Raw genomic sequence first — 17536 nt, forward strand, 5'->3', positions numbered from 1 at the left:
TTTTTACATGATGCTCACATTTGAGATTGTCTAGCAAGTTTGCATTTTCTTCACAATATCAAATCAAGATATGATGCAAACTATAGTACATGTTCACATATCTCTTGGTGATGCAAGGATGGCATAGCATTGTTTATGGCATCACTCAAGTATTTGTAACTATGACATAGATATGATTATGGCAGTTCAGCTATGACATAGTGTTTATCAATTCATATTTTTCTCCCCCTTTGTCATCAACAAAAAGCATGATAGCATTATCAAGCATATAAAGGAAGTCATGACACATATATCACTTTATTGTTTTTGCTTGACGGAGGAAAAGTCATTTTCCAAGGAGTTTTCATAAGAGTGTACGGGAACATCCCATTTTTAGCATACAACCCGAAAAATGAACTTCTTACATGCATTTGGTTAAAAATATTTGTCACATAATTTGCAACATGTTTTTTGATCAAGCGTTGTCAAGGCATGTAATAGTAATAGCATCCGAAAAATAATTTTGATGTAGTAACACAATTATTTCAAGTGCAGCATTATATCATATTGCATAGCAGGATTTTTATTTCAGCAAGTGTAGCATTGCATCACATGGTAAGATATCAGCTCGTATGATGCAAATTTTTGTTTGATACATGGCATGATAGCAATCATATTAGCAATAGCAACCATATCAATGTCGTACTGCTGACTTATCAACTTACATTGGTATGTTGCTTCATATTTTCAAGGCATAGGCTTTTAAACCTTTTTAGTTTCAGAAAAAAAGACGAGATAGACAACAAGAGATGTTTGCAAATATGCTTACATAGATAAAGATAACCATATCAGGGTAACATATGTACAGCATATCAGGTAATCATAAAGACAAAGTCCTTCATGAATAACATAAGGAGTTTACAACATGTCATATCAAAAACATCAGATGTTTATACAAGCTTATTCATGAGGTGGAAGATTAAAGTGCCTAAATAAAGAGTCAAATTGTCGATGGATTTGTTGTAGCTCGGTTAGGATTTGATCTTGTCGAAGTTCAAGCCGTTCTTGTCGTTGCTCAAATCGGTCCATCCGAATCCCGATATCTTCGATGGATGATGTGTGAGTTCGCTCAACCGGATGTGTTTCCTCAAAGGGACAGATCGGAGGAGAGTGGGTACTCCTAAAGACTGGGGTTTCCGGCTCTGGTTCAGGTTCAAGCTGAGGGGGATCAGTTCTTCTAGGCATTCTAACCCAGTTACCGTTTCTATAGTGACATCTCAGTCGGTGAAGTAGATTTTTGTTTATTATGCTGTATCTATCTGATTTCATTACTTCTTCTTCTAGTGGTATTTGAATGTCGTAAGCTTTCATTATTCTAGTAATAATTCCACCATATGGGAGCATCATATCTTTCGTAGATAATTCCAACATGTTTTGTTGGATCAGATAGCCAAGACAAATGTCACGTTCTTTCATAATTAGGTACATAATTCCTAATTCCAATTGACTCACTTCATCATGATGGTATTGCTTAGGAAGAATTATACTAGTCATGATATGATGAAGTATCTTAGTGTTAAAGGGCATTAGATGTTCACAACTTTTAGGAATAGATTCTACGTTAGGATTGGCAAGGATTGTTCCTAAGGCTTCAACGTAGGATGTTTCAATAGTTTTTTCATCCCATGATCCTTTGAAGTAAAGTCCTATGCTTTTCATGGGAATACCTATCATATCACAAATGAATCTATCAGTGATTGAAATGTGTTGTCCTAAGAGATAGGTTGATATCCTTTCTTCATCATCTTTTTGCATGTTGTTATAAAACAATCTAACTAGTCTAGGATAAATGGGTTCGTTGATCTGCAAAATGGGAAGTAGATTAAGGTTTGCAAACCAATGGATAGTCTCTACATCTCTTAGTTCATTCAGATCTACATATTTTCCCTTATTAATGCTTCTTAGTTCGAAGGAGAGAAATTTTTCAGCATGGTTTTTGGAATCAAAAAGAGTGAGATCAAACTCTTCTACTACTCTCCTCTTTCCCTTGTCCCTTGAGGATCTTCTAGATCCCATTACTACTTTGTGAAATCTTCAAGAGAAGGAAGGATTCTTGATGTTTTGCTCCGAAATGGGAGGTATTTGGAAGGCTTAGAGGAGTGAAGTGGGAATGGAGGAGTCTTGGAAGAGTAGAGGAGGAAATGGGGGTGAGTTGGGGTCGGTTCCTTAGCCGGCCCTAGCGTGATTTTAAGGGGGCAGAGCTGCTGGCGGTTGCACCTCTGGCTGGAGCGGTGCAACCTCTGGCCACCCGTGATGGCTGGAGGTGCAACCGCCAGCTGGAGAGGTGCCACCGCCTGCAGCAGGTGAGTACTTAGGATGATTTGATTTGGGAGAATGATTTCGTATGAGTTTTTATTTAAGAAAGAAGCTCTTTGTAAGATAGATCTTTTAACGTGCATACGAATGTTTGTTTGGTGTCCCTTTTATGACATGTTTAGTTTCTACAAGAATTAATTCGTAGATGAACAGGTTTTGAAGATCAAGGGTATGTGAATTTGGATATCATATGTTTCTAATTGTATCGTATTTGTGATTTCATAGCTTCCACTTGTTACTTAAGCGTTGCGAGTTCCTTTTTGATTTTATGATCATTGAGAGTCAAGGAGCAGAACATTATTTCTTGCTCCGGCCTAGACTTTCAATGTTTTTATAGGAACGGATGATCTTTAGGAATCCATTTGCTTTTGGGTGCCTCATAAATAGATCTACATTTTCTATCATGTTGCATAGAGTTTATCATGGTTCCTTTAGGAACCCAAATTAATTTGTTTGGACTTATTTTCTTGAATGGACAACAATGTGTCTTGTGTCCAGATTTGCAACAAAAGTTGCACTTGGTTTGGTGTTGAACGTGTAAGATGGGACCTTTTACAAAGGTAGTTGGATTTCGGTGAGGACTCCTCACAAATCCAATCCCACTTCTTTTGGGAGCATGACCCTTGTTTGTAAGGATCATGTTTAATGACTTGCTACCAACCTCGAATTTCTTCAAGGTGTCCTTAAGCAGCAAGTTTTCTTTTTGTATAGTTTCTAAATCATGACATTTGATACATGAGTTTAAACTATCATGATGTTCGACTTTTAACTTATCAAACTCACAAGTAAGATTATCATGTACCCTTTTTAGCAACTTGTATTTTCTATTTATAACTTTGCACTCATCAAATAAATCATGGAAGGCATTTAATAATTCATCGAAAGATAAATCAGCATCTAATAAATCCGTTACCTCCTCTTCGATGGCCATAAAGGCGTAATGAGCAACTTGCTCGGTGTTGGATTCTTCTTCCTCGGATGCGCTCGAATCATCCCATGTTGCTTGGAGCGCCTTCTTCTTTGTTGTTCTTTTCTTGACTTGGGGACAATCACTTTTGTAATGTCCCGGCTTTTTACATTCATAGCAGATCACTTGGTCCTTCTTAGGTTCAAGTTTATTTTTCACATCGTTTTTAAACTTGTTTCTTTTGAAGAATTTTTTAAACTTTCTTGTCAAAAGTGCCAAGTCATCGTCACAATCCTCATCACTTGAGTTTTCTCTCAAGTGGCATTCAGAAGTTTTAAGTGTCATATCCTTCCTGTTCTTTGGAAGGATGTCTTCTTGCTCTTCATGAGCTTTGCAGGTCATTTCGTAGGTCATTAATGACCCGATTAGTTCTTCAAGAGGGAAATTTTGCAGATCTTTTGCCTCTTGAATGGCGGTGACTTTAGGATCCCAACTCTTAGGAAGGGATCTTAGTATCTTATTAACAAGCTCAAAATCCGAAAAGCTCTTTCCGAGTCCTTTTAGACCGTTGACGACATCCGTGAAACGGGTAAACATGTCGCCAATGGTTTCACTCGGTTTCATTCGGAAAAGTTCAAAAGAATGCAGCAACAGATTGATTTTTGACTCTTTCACTCTACTTGTGCCCTCGTGGGTCACTTCAAGTGTGTGCCAAATATCAAAAGCAGTTTCGCAAGTTGAAACACGATTAAACTCGTTTTTATCAAGAGCGCAAAATAAGGCATTCATAGCCTTTGCATTAAGAGCGAAAGCCTTCTTCTCCAAATCGTTCCAATCGATCATTGGAAGAGAAGATTTTGAAAATCCATTTTCAACAAGGTTCCACAGTTCTAAATCCATAGAAATAAGAAAGATCCTCATTCGGGTCTTCCAGTAAGTGTAGTCCGTTCCACTGAACATGGGTGGACGTGTAATTGAATGCCCCTCTTGGTTTCCGGCGTATGCCATCTCTCTTGGGTTTTAATCCTTTAGAGAGTTAACCTTGCTCTGATACCAATTGTTAGGATCGAGAGCACTAAGAGGGGGGGGGGTGAATTAGTGCAGCGGAAATCTTATAATAAATTAAAAACCAAAAGCTGCGTTCGTTCAAAAACTATTATGATGCAAAAGCAAATTCTCAGTTTGTATCTAAGTGCAGTTTGCGACTAAGCGCAGATTGCGTCTAAGCGCAGTTTGCGTCTAAGCGCAGTTTTGCGTCTAAGCGCAGTTTTGCGTCTAAACTCAGATTTACGTCTAAATGCAGATTTACGTCTAAACGCAGATTTACGTCTTAATGCAGTTTTACGTCTAAACGTAGTTTTACGTCTAAACGCAGATTTACGTCTAAACGCAGTTTTACGTCTAAACGCAGTTTTACGTCTAAACGTAGTTTTACGTCTAAACGCAGATTTACGTCTAAACGCAGTTAGACGCAGATTTACGTCTAAACTTTAAAACTCGTTTGTATACTCGCAGAAGGCAGTATGCAGTTCAAACCAAGACGTAAACGTGAACTGAAATCTGATGATTGAGCGAAGAAAGCCGATTTACGTCTGAATGCAGTTTTACGTCTAAATGTTGAAACTCGTTCGTAAAATCATAGAGGACAGATTGCAGTTATCAATAGGATTAAAATGTAAGCGTAAACTGCAAGGAGGCTCGTTCGTAGAAGCACAGAAAACAGTTCTGCAGAATCAAACGTAAACGTAAACTGTAATGTATGAAAATACGAGTTTACGTCTGAATGCAGATTTGGAAGAACAGCACTTAGAACTTGTTCGTGAAAGCGCAGAGAGCAGTAGTGATGAGGGAGGTTTGCAGTAATGATAAAGTGCTCGAAAGTAAACGCAAACCAGAGATTTAGAGTGGTTCGGTCAGCCTTGACCTACTCCACTTTTGGCTTCCTCCACCGATGAGGTTGCCGACGTCAACTAGGTGCCTTCCTTCAATGGGCGAAGGCCAAACTTCCCTCTTACAGTTTCTCTCCTTTTGGCAGGCTTAGGAGACAACCTTTACAGACCTTTCTCTCCTCACTTTACAATTGAAAACTTGAAGAACAGAAGGAGGAGACTTAAAGGCTTTACAACACTTTTGAGCTCTTTAGAATCACAGAAAAGATAACAATTTCGGTATGGGTCTGTTTCTTTTCAGTGCTGAATGGGTGGGGTATTTATAGGCCCCAACCCAATTCAAAATTCGAGCTCAAAACGATCAAATCGATCAAATCCCAGAATTTCTGGGATCAGGCGGTTGCACCTCTCGACTGGAGAGGTGGCACCGCCTGGCAGAGCTCGAAGACTGAGCTCTGCCGATTGCTCCTCTCTGCCAGAGCTCGAAGACTGAGCTCGATGGTTGCATCACCTGGTAGAGCTCGAAGACTGAGCTTGGTGATTGCATCACCTGGCAGAGCTCGAAACAGAGCTCGGTGGTTGCATCACCTGGCAGAGCTCCAAGCTGAGCTCAGGCTGATCCACCTCTCTGCCAGAGCTCGAAGACTGAGCTTGGTGAATGCATCACCTGGCAGAGCTCGAGACTGAGCTCAGGCTGATGCACTTCTCTGCCAAAGCTCGAAGACTGAGCTTGGTGGTTGCATCGCCTGGCAGAGCTCGGAACTTGAGCTCTGGCGGTGCAACCTCTTGGCTGGGGCGGTTGCACCTCCCAGCCGTGCAGCCCTGGCGGTTGCACCTCCTGGCTGGGGCGGTTGCACCTCCCAGCCCCACAGCCCAGGCGGTTGCACCTCCTGGCTGGGGCGGTTGCACCTCTCAACCCCACAGCCCAGGCGGTTGCACCTCCTGGCTGGGGCGGTTGCACCTCCTGGTGCAATCAGGGTCCGAATGGTTCACTCCATTCGACCCACTTTGAATCTTTTCAGGGGCCCAATTGCCCCAAGATTAAGCTAATGGGATCACCTCCCATTTTCATGCTTAATCATCGTGCTAACTACGATTATCTCTAAGACAACTTCTGCAGCTTGCTCCGATGCGTCAATCGCTTCTTCCGGCGAGTTTCCGGCCAACTTCCGTCGATCAACCGATAACCCTCGGTGATCCTTCTGCGGACATCCGGCATACTCCTGGACTTTGCGACGATCCACTTGGCGAGTTCCGACGAGCTTCGCTTGGCAAGCTTCTGGACTTCTCGGATCTGTTCTCTCTGAACCTCCGACGACCGTCCGAACTTCCGTCGAATTCTCGAACTCCCAACGTGATCATGATCTTGACTCCGGCGCAACTCCTGCTGCTTGTCTTACTCTCATCGTAGTTAATCCTGCACACTTATCTCAACACATAGATTAGATAACAAATGACAATTGACTTCATCATCAAAATCCGAGATTCAACAAACCTAACTCTAATTATATGCTAACTACGATTTTTAAGGCATACATTAAACAAAATAAGCCCGGTGAGTCTAAGTTTCTTCCGACGAGCTTCTAGAGATTTTCTTGTGGACTTCTGACGATCTCTCAGCAATCTTCCAACGGACTCCCGGCAAGCTCTTGAACCTCATAATGATCTTCTTGGTGAGTTTTGATGAGCTTCTTCTTGATCAATTCCGATAGCATTTCCAACAAACCTCCGGATTCCTGACGAACTCTCGAACTCCCAACGAAATATCGATCTTGACTCTGACACTTTATTTTATTTTATACTTTGATCATTATCATAGTTAATCTTGCATACTTTTCTCAATGTATAGATTTGATAAAATAATTTACTAATTGATTTCATTATCAAAATCCGAGATTCAATAAGGACAATGCATCGAACGATCGACGGAGTGCTAGATGAACCAATGGCATGCCGGACAACATATGATTTGTGTTTGTAATCAATTATATCTAGATCAAGTTAGTTTAGGTCTAATTAAGTCAGTATTGGGATGAAACAATGCCAACTCAATTATGGGCCCATTGGGCCTGAGTTGGGACTGTTTTGGGCTAAGTGAGGCTCATGCAACAACTCTTAGCAAGCCTAGGCGATGGCATCGCCTGGGACTCGACCTCCTAAGTTATCTAGGCGGTGGTACTATCTAGTGTCAGTGTCAGACTGAGCAGTGGTACCGCCCAGTGTCAGATTGACAAGCGGAGGTACCGTCAGTTGTCAGTTTGTCAAGAGGTGGTATCGCCCAGTACTGATGGTGCTACCATCAGTACCTTGAAAACTCATGATGAGACCTCTTTTGACTCTAAATTTGAATCCATTTTGGGTCTATAAATGAATGCAATTAGGTAGAGTAACAATGCCGAGGTCATTATTGTTTTCGATATCTTCATTTAGAAAGTTTGCTCTTTTGATTTGAATAAGAGCGTAGTTGGTGGTTATTTTTATCCTATTATCTTGTCCTTATTATTATTTTCTTTATATCTTTTTAATCCTTTATTATCAGAAAAAAAAATCAGTTGTTACTCTACCTACATTAACTTTCATCCTAAATAATCAAGTTAAACCATTTTAAATACCGAAAATATTAGATTGTTTGAGTTAAGAAATTAGGTAGGAATATAAATATTTTTATTTTTTGAGCATAGTAATGTGTTTCTAAAGTTTACTAATGTAAATTAGAGATTCAAAGTAATAGACAAATTCATTGTTAATGGAGAATGATTGCAGTCACATATAGGTAAAATTTTAATGTATTAAATTTAAATTTAAAAATATTATTCATTGGGTAAATTCTCATAAACTAATTTTGGTTTTTAGAAATTCTTTTAGAGTGCTCTCATTTCAAAAAAATTTCTGAGAGCATCCTTTTTCTTGTAAATAGATGATTTTACTCTTGTCTTTGTTGCACCGATCATCTATGCCTTTGCCCTTACCTTTGCTTTGCCCTTGGTTGTTAATATACATAGGTCTCCTCATTCTTTGCTTGCTTCCCTTGCTCCACCCTTTGCTACCACCGTCATCTACATTGTTGTCACAACCCCCCTTGTTGGTTGCCTCCACACATGGGCCTCCATTCCTCAATCGTTGTCAAAGGTGATTTGCGTGCCTTTGCTCGCAACCTCGTCCTACCTTGCTCATGATTGTCATCACTTCACTATCCTTTTAGCCTCTATGATTGATTATCTACGTTATTGTCGCAATGCTCATTTATGAGTTATTCCTTCTTTCTTGCTAATGACACGTATGCTAATGTCAATGATTGGGGAAGGGAGGCCCATGTGCCTTTGCCATAGCTCTTATGCTTTGAACTCATAGATAACCTCTTTCTCTATTTTTGTTGTACCCTTTTTTTTTTTTTTTTTTTTTTTGACGATGACCCCTATGCCAATGTCAACGATGGGTGGAGAGGAGGCCCATGTGCCTTTGCCAATGGAAGAAATGTGAGGGCGATGAGCATGTGTGGGAGTAAAGATGATTGCCGATGGAAGTACTATTAAAAATAATATTCTATTAGAATTTTTGAAAAGGAGGTACTAACTAAAACTTTTCAAAAATAAACTTTTTATGAGAATATATATATATATATATATATATATATATATACTATTCACCACGTCTTGTTCATAGAAGATCGGTCCATGATTCTTTCTTATAAATAGACAAAGCTATCGCCCTTCTAGTTCACTACACCTATTCATGTCAGACTCTTAACCATACATTTTTCTTCGTAAGATCGATTTCTTTGTCGTACTACATTTAATCACGATGGTTTCAATTCTTAAATTTTGAGATTGAAAACGAACATAATCATTTCTGAATAGAAATCATTTTGAGAATGGATGGTTCTGATATTTATTTTAACCATTGATTTTTATTTTTAATTAAAATAATTTAAGATAAAAATTTATAATTTGAAAATAAAAATATTTCTTTAAATTTTGAATCATTTATTCAAATCGAACTCGTCAGTTCAATTTAAGAAACCACCCATTTCGATTGTAAAAAATCAGAAGACGTAATCAAATTGTCTAAATCTAATTTCTATTCGATTTAGAACCAATAAAACGAATGAGCTATCAAAGATTGTACGTCTCTCTTTTTCTGAGAAGATTGATGAATGTTATAAATTTTGATAAACGAAAAGTATGAGAGCCCCACGCTGGTATATGTCGTAGTCGACATAACGTGACCTGGGAACCAATCGGGTCACTATTAAGAATTCGTCATGACCACGTGCCTGGAATATATATAAAGAGTACAAATGTGGTGTATATTATCTTCCACCTTGTTGGAATAAACAAAGAGAACAATAATTGTTAGCAGTTTAGTATCTCCCTCGTCTGTGTTCTTCAATTCCACCATCGTCACGGTGTGCGTCATTGGTTACCTCAGCTAAGTCGGTGGTTAGTACCTTCATTTTATGTGATGACGTAACATCAAGCATCAGACTTTCCAGGGCAGAATCTGCGTATGGGTTACGTTCCCCATATTATAATCCTTCTTGGTGGAACAGAAAGCTCCAACGGATATTTGTGGTGCTACCAAGTCCCTCATTTGTGCTACCAACTTCACTACTTTGCGAGTACTGACATCATACTTCCCCGTAACGACAACAGTATAAGCTTTTTTGTGTGTCATAATCAAAGTCCATTATTTATCTTAAAGCTAACGGTGTCGAAGAGGAACATTAGATTTGATATCCGAAAGTCCATTATTTATCCGGAAGAATACAAAGGTATCGAAGAGGAACATTAGATTTGATAACATATCTGAAACCTAAGGATAGATCGAATGATCTGATACACCCATCCAACAAAGCAGTAAATAACGTGCATTCAAAGCAGCAGCACCTCGTTGACCAACCTGTCCAAGTTCAAGAACGAGGACCCACCTGGTTGTGTTGCCCTCACGGCTCTCTCCTTCCACTCCGCTGCCTTCTTCCTCATCTCCTTCCCCTTCTCCCCTCCCATCAACTCCCTTATCGACGCTTCCACCTCTTCCCTCTTCACGTCGTTGTCGATCTCCATTCCCACACCCCACTCGGTGCACGCGTACCGGCAGTTGGTCTGCTGCTCCGCGAAGAATGGCCACGACAGCATCGCCACCCCGTTGCTTATGCTCTCGATCGTCGAGTTCCACCCGCTGTGGGTGAGGAAGCCGCCGACGGAGGCGTGCGACAGCACCGCCTCCTGTGGGCACCAGCTCGCCAACAGCCCCCTCCCCTTCGTCTCCTCCAGGAACTCCTCCGGCAGCACGGCCGCGTCCCCCTTCACCAGATCCGGCCGTATCACCCACAAGAACTCGTACTTGCAGTTCGCCAGACCCCATGCGAACTCTATCAGCTGCGTGTTTGTCATCACCGTAATGCTGCCGAAGTTGACGTACACGACCGACGCCGGTGCCCTGCCGTGGAGCCACTCCAAGCACCCGCTTTCTTCCTTCCACAGATTCGAGCGGACCGAGGTCAGCGGGTTGTCGGGAGCTCGGCGAGAAAGCAAAGTGAGAGGACCGATGGTGTAGATCGGCGGGAGCATCGCCGCCATGGCTTCCAGGACCGGCTGCTCCAGTTCGTCGAAGGTGTTCATGATGACCGCCTTGGCCATGGAGGCTCTTTGGGCCTCACGGTTGAGGTAGTTGAGCATGATGTCGTCGGGGTCCGTCGTGCGAATGAAGGTGGGCAGATCCTTCAGTCTCATGTTCTTCAATCCTGGAATCCACTCCACTGCCATGTCGAGGTATCCATTCGTGATGTCACTCTCATCTGTGGATGCAGTACACATGAAGTAAGCGATGTGGACTGCTTTGGAGTGGAAGAAGGGAGGTCGTTTTAGGCACCTTTGAGAGGCGTGAGACCTCTTTCGAGGAGATGTTTGTAATGGAGATAGCCCATGAAGCCACAGGCGCTGGGGGTCCAAAACATCACCTCGGGGATGCTGAGCTCCTTGGCGGCGTCGAGGGTGAAGCTCATGATTCCGTCGGACACGACGCACGACACCGGCGGAGAACCTTTGTTGAGCTGCCTGAGGAGGTCGAGGAAGGGGGGGAGAGCGTTGTTCTGGATGGATTCACACAGCGAGGGGATGTCCTGCGTCGCGTCCTTGTCGGAGGGAGGGAGGCCGTCGGGGATGGACTCGAAGCGGAAGTCGGGGAGGACGTCGTCGGAGGAGAGAGCTTTGGAACGGAGGAGGCGTCTGTGGTTGTACTGGGTGTTGACGAAGGTTATGTGGAAGCCATGGGAGTGGAGGAGCTTGGCGAGCATCATCATAGGTGTTACGTGGCCTTGCGCCGGGTAAGGGATGCACACTACATGAGGCTTTCTCGTCGTCATGCAACGCATCTCTCTCTCTCTCTCTCTCTTTCTCTCTCTCTCACTGCTTTGGTTTCTGTGAGGATGTTGCTACCAGAAGCAAGGCTTATATTAGCAGCGGAAGAAAAGAAATCTTGTCCTTGGGCGGCAGAGTGGATGTGGCTCGGTGGCCGTCCCTTTTTTTCTGATGCTGCATTACTTTGAAACTCTCAACCGCGTGATAATTATCTCAGGGAAAGACAACATTAATGAATACCAAAGATAATAATATATTTGTGTCTACACTTGTCATGGCCTTTTTTTTTTTTTTTTTTTCCTCTATGTTTATATTTATCGGGTAAAAATCAGTTGAAATGGAATATTTTTTTTTTTCCTTGTATCAAAATGATTCTTTGTCAAAATACCAACTTGATATCCAAATAGAAATAAATAATAGAACAAAAAATCAATCACACAGTTAGATCAAATCTTTTAAAGTGAAAAACTCAATATGAAAAAAACCACGGGACCATAGTCCACCTCAAACTTCTACTATTAATAATAATAATAACAGGTTTACCGTAAATCTTCTCTAGAATAATTATAATAACATCAAGAACATAGATCTTGGCTCTAACATATTATCATAGGATGGATCTCCTCATAAAAGAATTCTAGGTCTCACAAAGTAGGTATAGCAGGAAAGTATCTTAGAGAGGGTAAACTGTAGATCAACACCGTTAGGATTGTAGAGTTTGTTGCAAGGATTCTCCACATAAAATTTGGGCCAAAACTGACAATGTTTGACCACCGATTGTCAAGCAAAAACTCAGAAACCTAATCTTTCTCTCTCCTTCTCTCTCTGCGTCGCCGCTCGTTGCACGCTCACCTGCACACACGCACGCTGCACTCTCTAATTTGCTGCCCTCACCTTTTGCCCTTTCTCTCTTAATTATTGATTTGGGTTTAATAGGCCCAATTATCCAAGCCCACATATAGGTTGGACCCAACAATTCTCCCCCTCCAGCTCATATGGTGAGCTATACTAAGCTTGCTCTTCGCCTACATGCTTCAAGCTTCTCCTTAGGCAAAGACTTTATCAATATATCTGATCCATTCTCATTAGTATATATTTTTTCCAATTGTAATTCTTTCATCTCAAGCACATCACGAATCCAATGATATCTCACATTAATATGCTTGGATCTAGAATGATATGTTGAATTCTTGGAGAGGTGAATGACGCTCTAACTATCACATTAAACAGTATATCCTTCATATTTCAAGCCCAATCCTATAGAAACTTTTTCATCCATAAAGCTTCCTTGTAGGATTTAGTAATTGCTATGTATTTTGCTTTTGTGATTGATAGAGCAATACACTTCTGTTACTTAGACTGTCAAGAGACTGCTCCTATAAATGTCATCAAGAATCCCAAAGTGGACTTCCTGGAATCAGTATTACCGGTCATGTTTGCATCTATGTAACCTTCTAACACAGGTTCATCACTGCCAAAACATAAACACAACCTGGAAGTACCTATTAGATATCTTAATATCCATTTCACTGCAACCCAATGTTCCTTTCTAGGATTTGAGAGAAATCGGCTGACAACTCCAACTGCATGAGCTATATCTAGCCTAGTATAAACTATAACATACATCAAACTACCTACTGTAGATGAGTAAGGCACTCTGGATATTTTTCTTTTTTTTTTCTCGTTTATAGGACATTGTTTCAAACTAAGCTTGAAATGACCTACAAGTGGGGAATAAACTGCTTTGGCTTTACTCATGTTGAATCTTTCAAGAACCTTTTCAATGTAAGTCTCCTGAGATAGCCAAATCTTCCTTTTCTTCTTATCATGAAGAATCTTCATGTCAAGTATTTGTTTCACCGATCCCAAGTCTTTCATGGCAAAAGACTTAGCTCTCTTTTAAGCTTTCCAATTTTTCCAACATCATGGCCAATAATCAGCATATCATCAACATATAGCAGTAAAATAATAAAATCATCATCTGAAAAATTCTTCATAAATACATAATGATCAGATGTGGTTCTATCATACCCTTGGCTCATCATAAAGGAATTAAACTTCTTATACCACTGTCTAGGTTTAGTCCATATAAGCTTTTCCTAAGCTTACACACCATATTTTCTTTTCCCTTGACTTTGAAACCTTCTGATTGCTCCATGTAAATTTCTTTTTCTAAGTCACCATGAAGAAATGCTATTTTTACATCAAGTTGCTCAACTTCTAAATTCAAGCGGGCAACTAAACCAAGAACAACTCGGATAGAGGACATTTTCATAACTAGAGAAAATATTTCTTCAAAGTCAATACCTTTCTTCTGACTGAATCCTTTCACAACTAGTCGTGCCTTGTATCTTTGTTGTGAGCTATTATTTTCAGACTTCAATTTGTAAACCCATTTATTCTTGAGAGATTTCTTCTCTTTAGGCAACTTTACCAAATCATATGTGTGGTTCTCAAGCAAGGATCTCATCTCTTCTTGCATGACTTTAACCCACTCATTCTTATTCTTATGTAGAATAACTTCTTGATAAGTTTCTGGCTCTCCCCCGCTAGTAAGCATAACATATTCATGTGGAGGATATCTGGTTGATGGTTGTCGCTCTCTAGTGGATCTTCTCAATGAAATCTCAACTGGTGGTGGAGGTGCTTGTTCAGTTGGTTCAGCATCATCAACTATAGGTGTATCATCACTGGTATTCTCATCATAATCTTCTTGTTCATCTCCCCTATGATCATCATGAACTACAAGTGAAGGAACTAGACCCAAACTCCAAGGAATATAAATAGAGGTTTCTTGCTTCTTAATATTATCACCATCATCAAATAATTGGTCTTCAAGAAACACAACATCTCTGCTTCTAATAATCTTCTTGTTCACTGGATCTCATAATATGTATCCAAACTCTTCATGACCATATCCTAAGAAGATATATGCTTTTGCTTTACTATCAAGCTTGGACATCTCATCTTTGGGAATATGAACAAATGCTTTACACCTAAAGACTCTTAAGTGATTATAAAATATATCTTTTCCTCTCCATACTCTCTTTGGAACATCACCTTTCAGAGGAACTGATGGAGAAAGATTTATCAGATCAACCGTAGTTCTCATAGCCTCCCCCAAAATGACTTTGGTAGCTTGGCGTGAGAAAGCATACACCTAATCCTTTCTTCAATAGTTCTGTTTATCCTTTCTACTACACTGTTCTGTTGAGGAGTTTTAGGAACTGTTTTCTCAAGCCTAATACCATGGAACCTGCAATAATTCTCAAAAGGACCCCTGTACTCGCCACCATTATCTGATCGAATATACTTTAGTTTTCTGCCGGTTTTTCTTTCAACACTGACATGAAACTCATTGAAAACATCGAGTACCTGGTCATTAGATTTTTAAAGCAAAAGCCCACACTTTTCTAGAATGGTCATCAATAAAAGTAACAAAATAAAGAGCACCTCCAAGAGTTCTAGTTTGCATAGTATAAACATCAGTATGAACTAAATCAATAACATCTTATCTTCTAGATGATAGATATGTATGGAATACAACTCTATGTGTTTTTCCAACTAAGCAATGATCACAAGATTTAAGAGATGTACCTTGCAACTCTGGTAAAAACTGCTTTCTAGCAAGAGTTTGAAGTCCCTTATCGCTGATATGTCTAAGCCTCTTATGCCAAAGATCTATACTTTCACCTTTTTGAATTGCATTAATCTCTCCTTTGTGTAGCTTAAGCTTCCATGACATAAAAAGAGTTAAGTTTCTTTCCTCTTGTCACAATCAGAGAACCTTTAGTGAGTTTCCATTTGCTTTTACCAAATTTGTGTGCAAAGCCCTCATCATCAAGTCTACCTATAAATATCAAGTTAAGACGAATATCTGGAACATGCCTTATATCTTTGAGTATCGATTTGCTCCCAATATTGGTCTCCAAACAAATATCTCTAATACTCACAATCTTAGATATACCGTTGTTTCCCATTATGAGATTACCAAAATCACTAGTAGTGTAAGATCTAAAAAAATCACTATGAGAAGTGACATGAAATGAAGCACTAGAGTCAATTACCTAATTACTGTCCTGAGCTACAAGACTAACTCAACCTTCATCATAGACAATAGTGATATTACCTTCAGTAGCAACTGTATTGGTCTCTTTCTCATTTTTCTTCAGTTCATTCTATTCTCACTTCAAAACCCTACGCTCTTTCTTCATGTGACCTAGCCTGTTACAGTGAAAACATTTAATATCTCTTCTAGACTTGGATCTTCCTCTATATTCATGTGGGTTTCTACTATGACTTCTTCCACGTCTTTCTTATTTTTCAGTAACAAATGCACTAGAAGAAGATTCACCATGTTTTTTCCTTCTGGCATTTTCATTTAGCAAATTGTCTTTAACCATATCTATAGTTAGAGTTCCCTTTGACGTGGATTCTTTGAACTTTGATTTATAGAATATCATTGAACTTGGTTTTCAAACCCCCTCTAAACCTATGAATGAATGGAATGACTTTGAGAAAAAATCATTTTCTTTAAATACAAAACCTATGAATGCTTTGTTTTGTGCTTTGGATAAAAATAAGTTTAATCATATTTTAACTTATGAAACTACACATGACATTTGACACACTCTTGAAATCACATATGAAGGCACTAGTAGAGTTAAAGATTTAAAAATTAATCTATTGATACATGATTTTAAATTATTTTGAATGAAACCAAGCAAAACTATCGTTGATATGTACACCCGTTTTACGGATGTCATCAATAGTTTAAAAGCACTTAGTAAAAAAATTTTGAATCATGAACTTGTGAATAAAGTTTTACGTTCTCTTCCTAAAAACTGAGATTCAAAAGTAACTATCATATAAAAGGCAAAAAATTTAAATAAATTTTCACTGGAAGAATTTATTGGTTCATTGATGACATATGATATGACGTGCAAGGCACATGATGAACTTGAGAACAACCTTCCAAAGAACATGAAGGATTTGACACTTAGAACAAAAGAAAACTACTCGAGCAAAAGCTCAAGTGATGATGACATAGAACTTCGCACAAGTAAATTTATTAAATTTATAAAACTTGAAACGAAGAATAAAAATGAACTTAACAAGAAAAAGCTACCAAAAAATAAGAAAGCACTTAAGGTGACTTAGGACGAAACGAATGCATCCGAAGATGAGGAGCACCAGTGAAGATGAAGTGGCGAACTTCACTTTGATGACTCTCGACAATAAGGTAAACAACTTAAACGAATCTTCTTTACTTTACTATGAAATTACTTGATGCTTTTCATGAGTTATTTTTTAATTAGTTAGTAAAAAAAAAAATAATAATAATAAATATCATGATTTTCTTTCTAGTGATTTAAAAAAAAATATTAGAAATTTGATCATGACAATTTCATGTTAACTCCTAGCACTAAGCATGAAAATTTAGATTTACTTAAAAAGAAAAATACATTACTACAACAAATAAAATAATTTTGATTAAAAATGCTTTATGTTTAATGAAATCATACTTGATGATTTAATAATGCATAATGATGTAATACTATAATGAAAATGTTAAAAAGTTTTGGTTTCATGGTTGACAATTTTATATTTAATTATGCATGATGATTTGAAGCAATGATGATTTTTTGGTGATTTATGGTTTATTGATCTTGATGATTTCTATGATAAAATTAGCTTTTTTGATTTTAAATGATGATGCATGTGTTGATTATGACATAAAAAAAAAGGCATATTTGTATAAAATAAATTATATAAATTGAAACAAGTAAAAAGGGAATGTATTTTGAAAATTTCTCTATATCTATCTTATCGATTTTTCATTTTGAATCTCTTGAAAGTGATTTTGATTATTTAAATTTGAATGAGTTTTTACCGATTTTTATTCCTCAGAATTACAACTTGAAATATTTTATGAATCAAGATCTTTTATTATGTATTCTCGTATTATTTAAGAGGATTTTTTTTTATGAATCATGATTTTTCTTGTGAATTCTAAGAATTATAAC

General features: G+C 38.9%; 1 protein-coding gene across 1 annotated transcript; it reads right to left on the reverse strand.

The window, feature by feature from the left end:
* Positions 1-9874: 9874 nt before the first annotated feature.
* Positions 9875-11598, reverse strand: LOC135619441 (7-deoxyloganetin glucosyltransferase-like). Its single transcript, XM_065121452.1, has 2 exons — positions 11023-11598; positions 9875-10948 (listed from the first exon to the last, which is right to left on the reverse strand). Exons 1-2 carry the CDS (start codon positions 11522-11524, stop codon positions 10023-10025), a joined length of 1428 nt encoding a protein of 475 aa, XP_064977524.1. The 5' UTR covers positions 11525-11598; the 3' UTR covers positions 9875-10022.
* Positions 11599-17536: the final 5938 nt, after the last annotated feature.

This window comes from Musa acuminata, chromosome BXJ2-8, assembly GCF_036884655.1.
Source record: "Musa acuminata AAA Group cultivar baxijiao chromosome BXJ2-8, Cavendish_Baxijiao_AAA, whole genome shotgun sequence".
Classification (NCBI taxonomy): Eukaryota; Viridiplantae; Streptophyta; class Magnoliopsida; order Zingiberales; family Musaceae; genus Musa; species Musa acuminata.

Excerpts from the sequence above, each read along its gene's own strand:
- LOC135619441 (XM_065121452.1), bottom strand. The coding sequence starts at position 11,524 with ATGCGTTGCATGACGACGAGAAAGCCTCATGTAGTGTGCATCCCTTAC. Across the intron at positions 10,949-11,022 it reads AGGTCTCACGCCTCTCAAAG|ATGAGAGTGACATCACGAAT; the intron begins GTGCCTAAAACG and ends CTGCATCCACAG.